General features: G+C 43.8%; 1 protein-coding gene across 1 annotated transcript in view; it reads left to right on the top strand.

The window, feature by feature from the left end:
- The window catches only part of si:ch211-235m3.5 (BICD family-like cargo adapter 1), a 67,898-nt gene that overhangs the window by 51,548 nt on the left and 2,230 nt on the right, over positions 1 to 14,120 (top strand). Inside the window, exons 7-8 of the mRNA XM_061919162.1 lie at positions 5,181 to 5,251; positions 10,195 to 10,315. Coding sequence (XP_061775146.1) covers positions 5,181 to 5,251; positions 10,195 to 10,315 — 192 coding nt within the window. The remainder of the gene's footprint in view (positions 1 to 5,180; positions 5,252 to 10,194; positions 10,316 to 14,120) is intronic.

Genomic DNA, 14,120 nt, shown 5'->3' with positions numbered 1-14,120 from the left:
GGAGGGATGTGACCCAAGTGGCTCTTTATTAGATCCCCTCATGTGGGTGTTATCAATGCAGCCTATCTACAAAACCCAAAACCAGTAAAGTTGGCTCGTTGTGTAAATGGTAAATATAAACATAATACAAAGATTTGCAGGTCCTTTTCAAGCTATTTTCTATTGAATAGACTGCAAAGACAAGATACTTAACGTTCCAGCTGGTAAACTTTGTTATTTTGTGCACATATTAGCTCATTTGGAATTGAATGCCTGCGACATGTTTCAAAAAAGCTGGCACAAGTGGCAAAAAAGACTGAGAATGTTGAGGAGTGCTCATCAAACACTTATTTGGAACATCCCACAGGTGAACAGGCAAATTGAGATGAGGTAGGTGCCATGATTGGGTATAAAAGCAGCTTCCATGAAATGCTCAGTCATTCACAAACAAAGACGGGGCGTGGGTCAACACTTCGAGAACAAATGCGTGAGCAAATTGTCCCAACAGTTTAAGAACAACATTTCTCAATGAGCTATCGCAAGGAATTTAGGGATTTCACCCATCTACCGTCCGTAATAGCATCAAAAGGTTCAGAGATTCTGGAGAAATCACTGCACGTAAGCGGCAAGGCCGTGACTCTCGATCCCTCAGGCGGTTGTGCATAAAAAAAAGCAACATCGGCGTGTAAAGGATATCACCACATGGGCTCAGGAACACTTCAGAAAACCACCATCAGTAACTAAAGTCGGTCCCTACATCTTTAAGTGCAAGTTAAAACTCTACTGTGCAAAGCGAAAGCCATTTATCAACAACACCCAGAAACGCAGCCGGCTTCGCTGGGCCCGAGCTCATCTAAGATGGATTGATGCAAAGTGGAAAAGGGGCGGCATGGCGTAGTGGGTAAAGCGGCCGTGCCAGAAACCTGAGGGTTGCAGGTTCGCTTCCCACCTATTGACATCAAAGTCGCTGCCGTTGTGTCCTTGGGCAGGACACTTCACCCTTTGCCCCCGGTGCCGCTCACACTGGTGAATGAATGATGAATGAATGATTGGTGGTGGTCGGAGGGGCCGTAGGCGCAAACTGGTAGCCATGATTCCGTCAGTCTACCCCAGGGCAGCTGTGGCTACTGATGTAGCTTACCACCACCAGGTGTGAATGAATGATGGGTTCCCTCTTCTCTGTGAACGCTTTGAGTATCTAACAATAGAAAAGCGCAATATAAATCTAATCCATTATTATTATTATTATTAAAAGTGGTCTGACGAGTCCACATTTCAAATTGTTTTTGGAAACTGTGGACGTCGTGTCCTCCGGATCAAAGAGGAAAATAACCATCTAGACTGTTCTAGGCGCAAAGTTCAAAAGCCAGCATCTGTGATGGTATGGTGTGTATTAGTGCCCAAGGCATGGGTAACTTACACATCTGTGAAGGCACCATTAATGCTGAAAGGTACATACAGGTTTTGGAGCAACACATGTTGTCATCCAAGCAACGTTATCATGGACGCCCCTGCTTATTTCAGCAAGACAATGCCAAGCCACGTGTTACAACAGCCTGGCTTCATAGTAAAAGAGTGCATAGTCCAGACCTGTCTCTCATTGAAAATGTGTAGCACATTATGAAGCCTAAAATACGACAACGGAGACCCCGGACTGTTTAACAACTTAAGCTGTACATCAAGCAAGAATGGGAAATAATTCCACCTGAAAAGCTTCAAAAATTGGTCACCTCAGTTCCCAAAGTTTACTGAGCGTTGTTAAAAGGAACAGCTATGTAACAAAGTGGTAAAAATGCCCCTGTGCCAACTTTTTTTTTCTTTATTAGCAAAAAATAATAAAAAATTAATTCTCATCTGGAAGATATTTAATGTTCCAGATGAGAATTAATTTTGCAGTCTATTCAATTGAATATAAGTTGAAAAGGATTTGCAAATCATTGTATTCTGTTTGTATTTACACAACGTGCCAACTTCACTAGTTTTGGGTTTTGTATCTCACGATGCTTGAACTGTGTTCTACAAAGTAGTGCTTCTCAATTATTATCTCCTTCCCTTTCGAGACGCCGATCATATTTATTTATATATTTGCACAAACCGGTGATGAGTTTCTGGCATCATTGAGACAAGCGGCTGGAATGTTAACGAGGCTGATTCCATCCCAACGACTGTTGTTGTGCTGGCAGAGGTCTCACTTCTTTGTATCGGAATAGAGCAAAACCATATTTGTCTGGGTACGTCCCCTCTTGTCGAGGATAAATACTGCACCGACTAGAGATGTCCTATCTGGATTCTGGGGTTAATATTTTCTGAATCCGAATAGATTATTTTGTCTGTTTTATTGGTTGTGTGTGTGGTGTGTTATGATAATATCAACACACCACACACAAAACTAGGGATGGGTACCGACTACATTTGGACCGATACGATACCAATTCATGACGAAATAAAACAACAAACATTACCACGCTGCAAAAAGTCAGTGTTCAAAAACAAGAAAAAAAAATACAAAAATGAGGGGTATTTTACTGGAACTAAGCAAAATTATCTGCCAATAAAACAAGAAAATTTGGCTTGTCAAGACTTTTCAAAACAAGTCAAATTGGCTAACTTCAATGAACCCAAAAATTTCTTAAAATAAGTATATTCTCACTAATAACAAGTGTACTACTATACGAGTACGTATTTTCTATTGTTTCATTGAAAATAAAACGGCAAAGTCTATTTGGCTGTCATCTGTTTTAATATGAGAAACAATTGTGTCAAAGTCATGATTTTGTTTTACGTTCTTAAAATAAGAAATTCTTACTTTAAAAAGTAGTTTTATACTTGTGAGTGTTGATGACACAGCTTTGCAACAGTTGATATTCTAGTTTCAAGCATGTTTTGCTCAATATAGGTCATCAAATCTCAGCTACAAGCTGTAATATCTTACTGAGATCATTTAGGACCTAAACACTTAAAATAAGTATAAAATCTTATGTATGGCCACGCAAGTCCCGGGATGCCCAAAATGTCCATAACACACCCAGCCGAGTCCCATGGGAAGGGGGTATGAAAGTTGGAAAAGTCAGCAAAAGTCCCAAAAATGTTCAAAATACCTACACAGGTTCGAGTCCCAGAAGTTCCGCCGCCGGCCGGGATGCCCAAAATGTTCAAAACGCGCCCAGCAAAGTCCCACGGGAAGGTGGGGAGAAAAGTTGGTGAAATGTTCAAAAGTCCCACCCGGGTTCGAGTGTGCACTCAAACTCGAACCCGGTTGGGACTCGAACCTTGGTAGGTATTTCGAAAATTTTGGGGGACTTTTGCCGACTTTTCTAATTTTTCCCCCCTACTTCCTGTGGGACTTTGCTGGGTGTGTTTTGGAAATTTTTTTGTATCCCGGGATTTGTGTGGCCGGCGGCGGGACTCGTGGTACTGGAACCCCGGGGAGGTATTTTGGACACAAGTGGGACTTATGAACATTTTGGCCGCCTTTTCCCCCTCTTCTTCCCCGCCTTCCTGTGCACCATTGCTGGGTGTGTTTTGGACACTTGGACAAAAATAGTTTCAAGCATATTTTACTCAAAATAGGTCATAAAATGTCGGAAACAAACTGTAGTATCTTACTGAGATCATTTAGGAGCAAAACCCTTAAAACAAGTGAAACAATCTAACATAAAATCTTATGTATGGCCGCGCAAGTCCCGGGATGCCCAAAATGTCCATAACACACCCAGCCGAGTCCCATGGGAAGGGGGTATGAAAGTTGGAAAAGTCAGCAAAAGTCCCAAAAATGTTCAAAATACCTACACAGGTTCGAGTCCCAGAAGTTCCGCCGCCGGCCGGGATGCCCAGAATGTCCAAAACGCGCCCAGCAAAGTCCCACCGGAAGGTGGGGAGAAAAGTGAGAAAAGTGAGAAAAGTCGGGGAAATGTTCAAAAGTCCCACCCGGGTTCGAGTGTGCACTCAAACTCAAACTCGAACCCGGTTGGGACTCGAACCCGGGTAGGTATTTTGAAAATTTTGGGGGACTTTTGCCGACTTTTCTCATTTTCCCCCCTACTTCCCGTGGGACTTTGCTGTGTGCGTTTTGGACATTTTTTGTACGCCAGGACTTGTGTGGCCGGCGGCGGGACTCGTGGTACTGGAACCCCGGGGAGGTATTTTGGACACAATTGGGACTTTTGAACATTTTGGCCGCCTTTTTCCCCCTCTTCTTCCCCGCCTTCCTGTGCACCATTGCTGGGTGTGTTTTGGACACTTGGACAAAAATAGTTTCAAGCATATTTTACTCAAAATAGGTCATAAAATGTCGGAAACAAGCTGTAGTATCTTACTGAGATCATTTAGGAGCAAAACCCTTAAAACAAGTGAAACACTCTAACATAAAATCTTATGTATGGCCGCGCAAGTCCCGGGATGCCCAAAATGTCCATAACACACCCAGCCGAGTCCCATGGGGAAAGGGGATGAAAGTTGGAAAAGTCAGCAAAAGTCCCAAAAATGTTCAAAATACCTACACATGTTCGAGTCCCAGAAGTTCCTCCGCCGGCCGGGATGCCCAGAATGTCCAAAACAAGCCCAGCAAAGTCCCACCGGAAGGTGGGGAGAAAAGTGAGAAAAGTCGGGGAAATGTTCAAAAGTCCCACCCGGGTTCGAGTGTGCACTCAAACTCAAACTCGAACCCGGTTGGGACTCGAACCCGGGTAGGTATTTAGAACATTTTGGGGGACTTTTGCCGACTTTTCTCATTTTTCCCCCCTACTTCCCGTGGGACTTTGCTGTGTGCGTTTTGGACATTTTTTGTACGCCAGGACTTGTGTGGCCGGCGGCGGGACTCGTGGTACTGGAACCCGGGGAGGTATTTTGTACACAAGTGGGACTTATGAACATTTTGGCCGCCTTTTCCCCCTCTTCTTCCCCGCCTTCCTGTGCACCATTGCTGGGTGTGTTTTGGACACTTGGACAAAAATAGTTTCAAGCATATTTTACTCAAAATAGGTCATAAAATGTCGGAAACAAGCTGTAGTATCTTACTGAGATCATTTAGGAGCAAAACCCTTAAAACAAGTAAAAGACTCTAACATAAAATCGGCTTAGTGAGAAGAATGATCTTATCAGACCGAAAATAAGTAAATATCACCCTTATTTGAGATATTTCATCTTACTTAGATTTCAGTTTTTTGCAGTGCACTCAAGCCATACTTGCTGTTTCTCTGCAGGACTCCAGGCTGCAGCAGGAGAACGCTGAAATCCAGCAGGCCATCCGAGACCGAGATGAAGCCATCGCCAAGTCAGTCCTCCTCGTAACCCATATGAACTTCTTCCGTTGGTCTCTACTAGGGCTGGGCGATATATCGAATATACTCGATAAATGACTATATCGTGATATTCGGGTATACGTTCTCACGCAGTTGTTTTTTAGCTGCGGGCATTACACTACAGGCTCTACTCACACTTTCTTGTATCTCCTTCTCACAGAGAGATAAAACAAGCGCACCTTTTTACATATGTCACATACTATCGCGCGTGCAACGTCATACGCTCTCGCGGAGCAGAGAGGTAGCGAAATCGGTAACGTTAGCTGTGATGCGAGTGGTAATACGAGAGAGAGAAGGTGCGAATCTGGTAACAAATGAAGGAAGGATTAATTCCCAAGAAAAACAGCACGGGGTCCATCTGTCTGGCGGTGGTTTGGCTTCAAGCGGGAAGATGCCGAACAGACAACCGTAATATGTCAATTATGCGGCAAAAGTGTTGCTACAAAAAGTAGCAACACTTTTAGTTGTTGCATCATTTGAAAAGTCACCCGCTAGAGCAGGGGTCGGGAACCTTTTTGGCTGAGAGAGCCATGAAGGCCAAATATTTCAAAATGTATTTCCATGAGAGCCATATAATATTTTTTTAACACTGAATAAGACCAACATTTTTAGAGTATAATACGTATCTTATTCTTTTTAATAACATTGTTAATCTAAAAGTTAACCAATAATAAATATAATACTTCTTTCATTGGGCTTCACGGTGGCAGAGGGGTTAGTGCGTCTGCCTCACAATACGAAGTTCCTGCAGTCCTGGGTTCAAATCCAGGCTCGGGATCTTTCTGTGTGGAGTTTGCATGTTCTCCCCGTGACTGCGTGGGTTCCCTCCGGGTACTCCGGCTTCCTCCCACCTCCAAAGACATGCACCTGGGGATAGGTTGATTGGCAACACTAAATTGGCCCTAGTGAGTGTGAATGTTGTCTGTCTATCTGTGTTGGCCCTGCGATGAGGGGGCGACTTGTCCAGGGTGTACCCTACCTTCCGCCCGATTGTAGCTGAGATAGGCGCCAGCGCCCCCCGCGACCCCGAAAGGGAATAAGCGGTAGAAAAATGGATGGATGGATGGACTTCTTTCCATTAATGCAACATCTTGAACAGGTGCGGTAGAAAACGGATGGTTGGATTAAAATGCATGAGGATGTTAGCCCTTTGAGACACTAGTGATTTAGGGCTATATAAGTAAACATTGATTGATTGATTGATAATTTGAATGTTATTTTTGAAACTGTGATTACCAGCAGAAATATTAATTATTTATCATGTTAAGCAATGTCAGCTAAGATTTATCTGAGAGCCAGATGCAGTCATTAAAAGAGCCGCATCTGACTCTAGAGCAGGGGTCGGGAACTTTGTGGCTGAGAGAGCCCCTTCCATCCATTTTCTACCGCTTATTCCCTTTTTTGGGGTCGCGGGGGGCGCTGGCGCCTATCTCAGCTACAATCGGGCAGAAGGCAGCGTACACCCTGGACAAGTCGCCACCTCATCGCAGGGCTGAGAGAGCCATGAAAGCCAAATATTTCACAATGTAGTGAAGTGAAGTGAATTATATTTATATAGCGCTTTTCTCTAGTGACTCAAAGCACTTTACATAGTGACACCCAATATCTAAGTTACATTTAAACCAGTGTGGGTGGCACTGGGAGCAGGTGGGTAAAGTGTCTTGCCCAAGGACACAACGGCATTGACTAGGATGGTTGAAGCGGGGATCGAACCTGCAACCCTCAAGTTGCTACCAACCGAGCTATATATTTCGTAAGAGCCATATAACATTTTTCAACACTGAATTCAACTAAATTCGTGCATTTTTAAGTATGACCAACATTTGTAGAGTATAATGAGTCTCTTATTCTTTTTAACAACATTGTTATTATAAAAAAATAACCAATAATACATATAACAATTCTTACCATTAATGCGACATCTTGAACAGGTGCGGTAGAAAAACGGATGGTTGGATTAAAATGCATGGGAATGTTTTATAATTTGAACGTTATTTTTGAAACTGTGATTACCAGCGGAATTATTAATTACTTATCGTGAGCCATATGCAGTCATCTGGTTCTAGAGCCATAAGTTCCCTACCCCTGGTTTAAGCATTAGACACCTTTTTACCTGCACTCTGCCTCCCGCTGTTTCCCACATCTACAAAGCAATTAGCTACCGACTTCCACCTACTGATATGGAAGAGTATTACACGGTTTCTCGGCATAGCTCGGTTGGTAGAGTGGCCGTGCTAGCAACCTGAGGGTTCCAGGTTCGATTCCCGCTTCCGCCATCCTAGTCACTGCCATTGTGTCCTTGGGCAAGACACTTTACCCACCTGCTCCCAGTGCCACCCACACTGGTTTAAATGTAACTTAGATATTGGGTGTCACTTTGTAAAGCGCTTTGAGTCACTAGAGAAAGGCGCTATATAAATATAATTATCTGAGAGCCATATGTAGTCATCAAAAGAGCCGCATCTGGCTCTAGAGCCATAGGTTCCCTACCCCTGTGCTAGAGAATGAAGAGTGCTTGAAACTCTGAATGTCAATATGGACGACTCTTGTCGTCGTCGCTCTGGTTCCACGGACCACCCAGGAAGGACATCTCTCTTAGCAAGTTTGACTCTTTTATTTTTCAATAACCGATGTCTTTTGTGCCGTCGCCGCATCTGCTGCTCGCTCCTCGGTCGCTTTTCAGCCGGCTGCGTCTCCGTCTCTCGTGTGCTCTTTGGCGCTCTTGCTCTTCTCTTTGCTTCTGCTCCTTGGTTGCCGCTGCGGACTCTCCAACTCCTCTCTCGATCTTTCCTCCTTCTCCCCCTTTTATACAGCGTGAGGAGATGAGTTAATTGTGTGCCGGTGTGCGAGTCACGCACCTGATCTCGCTCGTGGCGTCGCTCCCGGCACGCCCCGCCTCTCCGCTCAGCCGCATTCTCCGCCTCCTTGCCGCCATCTTGGGCAGGGCTCCATCGTGTCCCGGCCCCGCTGCTCGTTCGCCGCTTCTGCCTTTCTACAGTCAACATCTCCGCTGGTGCCACACCAACAAAATGCCGAAGCAACCATTTCCACATCAACACCGTATGAAAAAAATAGTCATCAACAGAAGGAGATAACGTCTGCAGTAACTTACCACATAGCGAAGGACATACACTATTTGATTTCCTATTATGCAGCTCATTTTATTTGACAGTTATCGAAATATCTTGTCTGCGATGAGGTGGCGACTTGTCTTGGGTGATTGATTGATTGATACTTTTATTAGTAGATTGCACAGTTCAGTACATATTCCGTACAATTGACCACTAAATGGTAACACCCCAATAAGTTGTTCAACTTGTTTAAGTCGGGGGGTCCACGTAAATCAATTCATGTTCCCCGCTTTCTGCCCGATTGTAGCTGAGATAGGCACCAGCGCCCCCGCCACCCCAAAGGGAATAAGCGGTACAAAATGGATGGATGGATGAAATATCTCGTGCGACATCATGCACAAAAGTGCACTTTATTTGTTTTTAACGATTGTAGTGCCGTTCTGTACAAAAAGTGCACTTTAATTTAGTGTTGTTTTGATACGTCACCTTAGTGACATCATGCACAAAAGTGCACTCATAGCTTGTTTTAAAATGTCTCTGACAATATTGTGAAGTGAATTATATTTATATAGCGCTTTTCTCTAGTGGCTCAAAGCGCTTTACATATGGAAACCCAGTATCTAAGTTACATTCAAACCAGTGTGGGTGGCACTGGGAGCAGGTGGGTAAAATGTCTTGCCCAAGGACACAACGGCAGTGACTAGGATGGTGGAAGCGGGGATCAAACCTGGAACCCTCAAGTTGCTGGCACGGCCGCTCTACCAACCGAGCTATACCGCCCCATGATATAATTATATATATATGTCATATATATTATATTGCACTTTCTGTTTTGGAAATGACATAAATAAAAAGGGTGGAGTGCCATCTCCGGGTTGGGGAGGAGACCCTGCCCCAAGTGGAGGAGTTCAAGTACCTAGGAGTCTTGTTCACGAGTGGGGGAAGAGTGGATCGTGAGATCGACAGGCGGATCGGTGCGGCGTCTTCAGTAATGCGGACGTTGTACCGATCCGTTGTGGTGAAGAAGGAGCTGAGCCGGAAGGCAAAGCTCTCAATTTACCGGTCGATCTACGTTCCCATCCTCACTTATGGTCATGAGCTTTGGGTCATGACCAAAAGGATAAGATCACGGGTACAAGCGGCCAAAATGAGTTTCCTCCGCCGTGTGGTGGGGCTCTCCCTTAGAGATAGGGTGAGAAGCTCTGTCATCCGGGAGGAACTCAAAGTAAAGCCGCTGCTCCTCCACATCGAGAGGAGCCAGATGAGGTGGTTTGGGCATCTGGTCAGGATGCCACCCGAACGCCTCCCTAGGGAGGTGTTTAGGGCACGTCCAACCGGTAGGAGGCCACGGGGAAGACCCAGGACACGTTGGGAAGACTATGTCTCCCGGCTGGCCTGGGAACGCCTCGGGATCCCCCGGGAAGAGCTAGACGAAGTGGCTGGGGAGAGGGAAGTCTGGGTTTCCCTGCTTAGGCTGCTGCCCCCGCGACCCGACCTCGGATAAGCGGAAGAAGATGGATGGATGGATAAATATTTGTGCCACTGCTTACTTAATGAATACAGTTTTGATAAATTGACTTAGTTGTGATTTCCATCTCTGCATGAAAGTTTAAAATGAGCATATATTAATGCAGTATGAACAAGAATACACACATAGAATCCTCATACTGCTGTGATTATTTGCATCAAGTGTTAATTTAAGGCTAAGGCAAAATATGGAGATCTATATCGTGTATCGTGACATGGCCTAAAAATATCGAGATATAAATAAAAGGCCGTATCGCCCAGCCCTAGTCTCTAGTGCCGGAGAAGTCTTGAATGAATTGTCATGTGATGTGTGGCAGGAAGAACCTGATGGAAGCGGAGCTGGTGCGCAGTAAAAATGACATGATGTCTCTGAACAATCAACTATTGGAGGCCATCCAGCGTAAACTGGAGCTCTCGCAGGAACTGGAAGTCTGGCAGGTAAGGATTCCGCTTCTCACAATGTTGTCAACTTCATGCAGTGTTTTTCAACCACTGTGCCGCGGCACACTAGGTACAGTCTGGTGTGCCGTAGGAGATTATGTACTTTCACCTAATTGAGTTAAAAATATTTTTTTGCAAACCAGTGATTATAGTCTGCAAATGTGTGGTTGTTGAGTGTCTGTTCTGTCTAGAGCAGGGGCGTTCACACTTTTTCTGCAGGCGAGCTACTTTTCAATTGACCAAGTCGAGGAGATCTACCTCATTCCTATTTATAATTTATATTTATTTATTTATGAAAGAGACATTTTTGTTGACAAGTTAATGGTGTTTAATGATAATACAAGCATGTGTAACACACATAGATTCCTTTCTAGTTGGTGTATTACCTGATTCTGATGACTTGCATTGATTGGAATCAGACAGTGGTGCTGATAACGTCCGCATTTTCAAATGGAGGAAAAAAAAAAAGTCCTCCTTTCTGTCCAATACCACATGAAAGTGGTTGGATTTGGCATCTCATTTGTCCAACTTGCATACTCGTTTTTAAACACTTTGTTATGAGAGTAGCATATGTGTGTGGCCCTTTAATGTCTGGCAGCAGGTGAGTGACATCAGTGAGTGTGCGGGTGGGCAAGCAAGTGAGAAAGCGGTCGCTGAGGGCGGGGGAGAAATACATTGGCATCAAACTCCGTAGCTTGCTAGCTTGTGCACGCTAGCTTTCCGAGACTCTTATTTTGTTAGCACAGGCAGGATGAAACAGGTCTTTTATGGTGAAGACAGGAACTGTGCAGTCGGTCTTTAGAGTTTTGACAGTAGGTACGGAGTCTCTAGAAATAAAATGTTTTTCTCTGCGTCCGCCCTGTTAGTGATTATTTTCTTAAATATGAGCTCGCAGCAGCCAGCGTCATCTCACAAGATCCTCGGGTGCCGAGAATGTCAAACAACTGACGAAAGTGAAGTCTTGGTATGATTGATGATTGCTCATTTTTATGTATAGTTTTTAATGCCTGGCTTGAGATCGACTGACACACCCTCCGAGATCGACCAGTCGATCGCGATCGACGTAATGGGCACCCCTGGTCTAGAGTGTAATACTCTTCCATATCACTAGGTGGCAGCAGGTAGCTAATTGCTTTGTAGATGTCGGGAAGAGGGTTTGTCGTGATCACAACATGCGGGAGGCAGGCAGCGTGTGGGTAAAAAGGTATCTAACACTTAAACCTAGAGATGTCCGATAATGTTTTTTTTATGCCGATATTCCGATATTGTCCAGCTCTTAATTACCGATTCCGATATATACAGTCGTGGAATTATCACATTATTATGCCTAATTTTGTTGTGATGCCCCGCTGGATGCATTAGACCAGGGGTGTCAAACTCAAATACAGAGTGGGCCAAAATTTAAAACTGAACGAAGCCGCGGGCCGAGGTTGAACGAATGAATCCTTTAATAGGGACCCAAACAAGTCTTGCATTGAATATTGACCAAGCCAGGCTTATATAACTTTATAGTGACATGCAAAATCCAGTTTTAAATAATAATAATTAAAAAATATCAATGGCATATCAAATAAAATAAAAATACAAATTGAATGCCTCTTTTCGGCGGCGGGTTTAAGTTGGGGCGGGGATCGGTGGTAGCGGGGGGTGTATATTGTTGCGTCCCGGAAGAGTGCAAGGAGTTCTGGGTATTTGTTCGGTTGTGTTTATGTTGTGTTACGGTACAGATGTTCTCCCGAAATGAGTTTGTCATTCTTGTTTGCTGTGGGTTCACTGTGTGGCTTATATTTGTAACAGTGTTAAAGTTGTTCATACGGCCACCCTCAGTGTGACCTGTATGGCTGTTGACCAAGTAGGCCTTGCATACACTTGTGTGTGTGTGTATGAGCCGCATATATTATGTGAGTGGGCCGTATGGAGGGAAAGCGGACGTGGCGACATGTAGAGAACGCCAAAGGCAGTGCTTTTACGGCCCGCCCCCAATATTATTGTCCGGGTGGAAATCGGGAGAAATTCGGGAGGGGCACTGAACTTCGGGAGTCTCCCGGGAAAATCGGGTGGGTTGACGAGTATAAGTATTTGTGGTGAGTGCGGTGTTACAGCTCTAATGTTAATTTGATATTGCCTCAAGGGCCAAATTAAATTACACGGCGGGCCAAATTTGGCCCGCGGGCCAGAGTTTGACACCCATGCATTAGACAATGTAACAAGGTTTTCCCCGACCAATAACAAATGACAGTAATATTATTATGTTATTTAAATTGTCAGTCTGCTAAACTCATCTCCTACATTAGGACTCTAAACTCTCCTTCCACACGTCCAATGATGCAGAAAAAGGTAAACTAAATAAATAATAGCTTTCAACTCTTATTTTAGTGCATTTATTAAAATAACAAAACATTAAGTTTGTTTGCAATACCAACTCCCAACTTTCTGACTGTAACAACATTGCCATCTGCTGGCCATTGCTATGAACTACACCCCTCAGCCAACACCATGAACTATCCTAGCACACGTCACGTGACGTCTGTTATTCATTAAAAATAGACAAATATACATTCATTAAAATCTTAAAAATCTACATGTCCCAAAACTAATCTTCTCTAAATAAATAACAAAAGTTGTACAAAACCCCAAACCAGTGAAGTTGGCACGTTGTGTAAATGGTAAATAAAAACAAAATACAATGATTTGCAAATCCTTTTTAACCTTTAAAGACAAGATACTTAACGTTCGAACTGGAAAATTAAAACTTTCTGCATATATTAGCTCATTTGGAATTTGATGCCTGCAACATGTTTCAAAAAAGCTGGCATAGGTGGCAAAAAAGACGGAGAAAGTTGAGGAATGCTCATCAAACACTTATTGGGAAGAGGTAAGTGGCATGACTGGGTATGAAAGCAGCTTCCATAAAATGCTCAGTCATTCACAAACAACAATGGGGCGGGGGTCCCCACTTTGTGAATGTGTGAGCAAATTGTCGAACAGTTTAAGAACAACATTTTTCTCAACGAGCTATTGCAAAGGATTCAGAGATTTCACCATCTACCGTCCGTGATATCATCAAAAAGTTCAGAGAATCTGGATATATCACTTGCACGTAAGCAATATTACCGACCTTCGATCGTTAAGGCGGTACTGCGTCAAAAAGCGACATCAGTGTGTAAAGAATATCACCACATGGGCTCAGGAACACTTCAGAAAAGCACTGTCAGCAACTACAGTTTGTCGCTACATCTGTAAGTACAAGTTAAAACTCTACACTGCAAAGCAAAAGCCATTTATCAACAACACCCAGAAGCGCCGCCAGCTTAGCTGGGCCCGAGCTCATCTTAAATGGACTGATGCAAAGTGGAAAAGTGTTTTAACGAGTCCACATTTCAAATTGTTTTTGGAAACTGTGGAAATCGTGTCTTTCGGAACAAAGAGGAAAATAACCATCCGGATTGTTTTAGGCGCAAAGTTCAAAAGCCAGCATCTGTGATGGTATGAGGTTGTATTAGTGCCCAAGGCATTATGGGTAACTCACACATCTCTGGAGGCACCATTAATGCTAAGCAAGAATGGGAAATAATTCCACCTGAAAAGCTTCAAAAATTGGTCTCCTCAGTTCCCAAATGTTTACTGAGTGTTGTTAAAAGGAAAGGCCATGTAACACAGTGGTAAAAATGCCCCTGTGACAACTTTTTTGCAATGTGTTGCTGCCATTACATTCTAAGTTAATGATTATTTGCAAAAAAAAAGTTAGTTTCTCAATTGGAACATTAAATATCTTGTCTTTGCAGTCTATTCAATTGAATTT

The sequence above is a fragment of the Nerophis ophidion genome, linkage group LG13, assembly GCF_033978795.1.
Source record: "Nerophis ophidion isolate RoL-2023_Sa linkage group LG13, RoL_Noph_v1.0, whole genome shotgun sequence".
Taxonomy (NCBI): Eukaryota; Metazoa; Chordata; class Actinopteri; order Syngnathiformes; family Syngnathidae; genus Nerophis; species Nerophis ophidion.
This window is presented reverse-complemented; position numbering and strand designations above follow the sequence as displayed.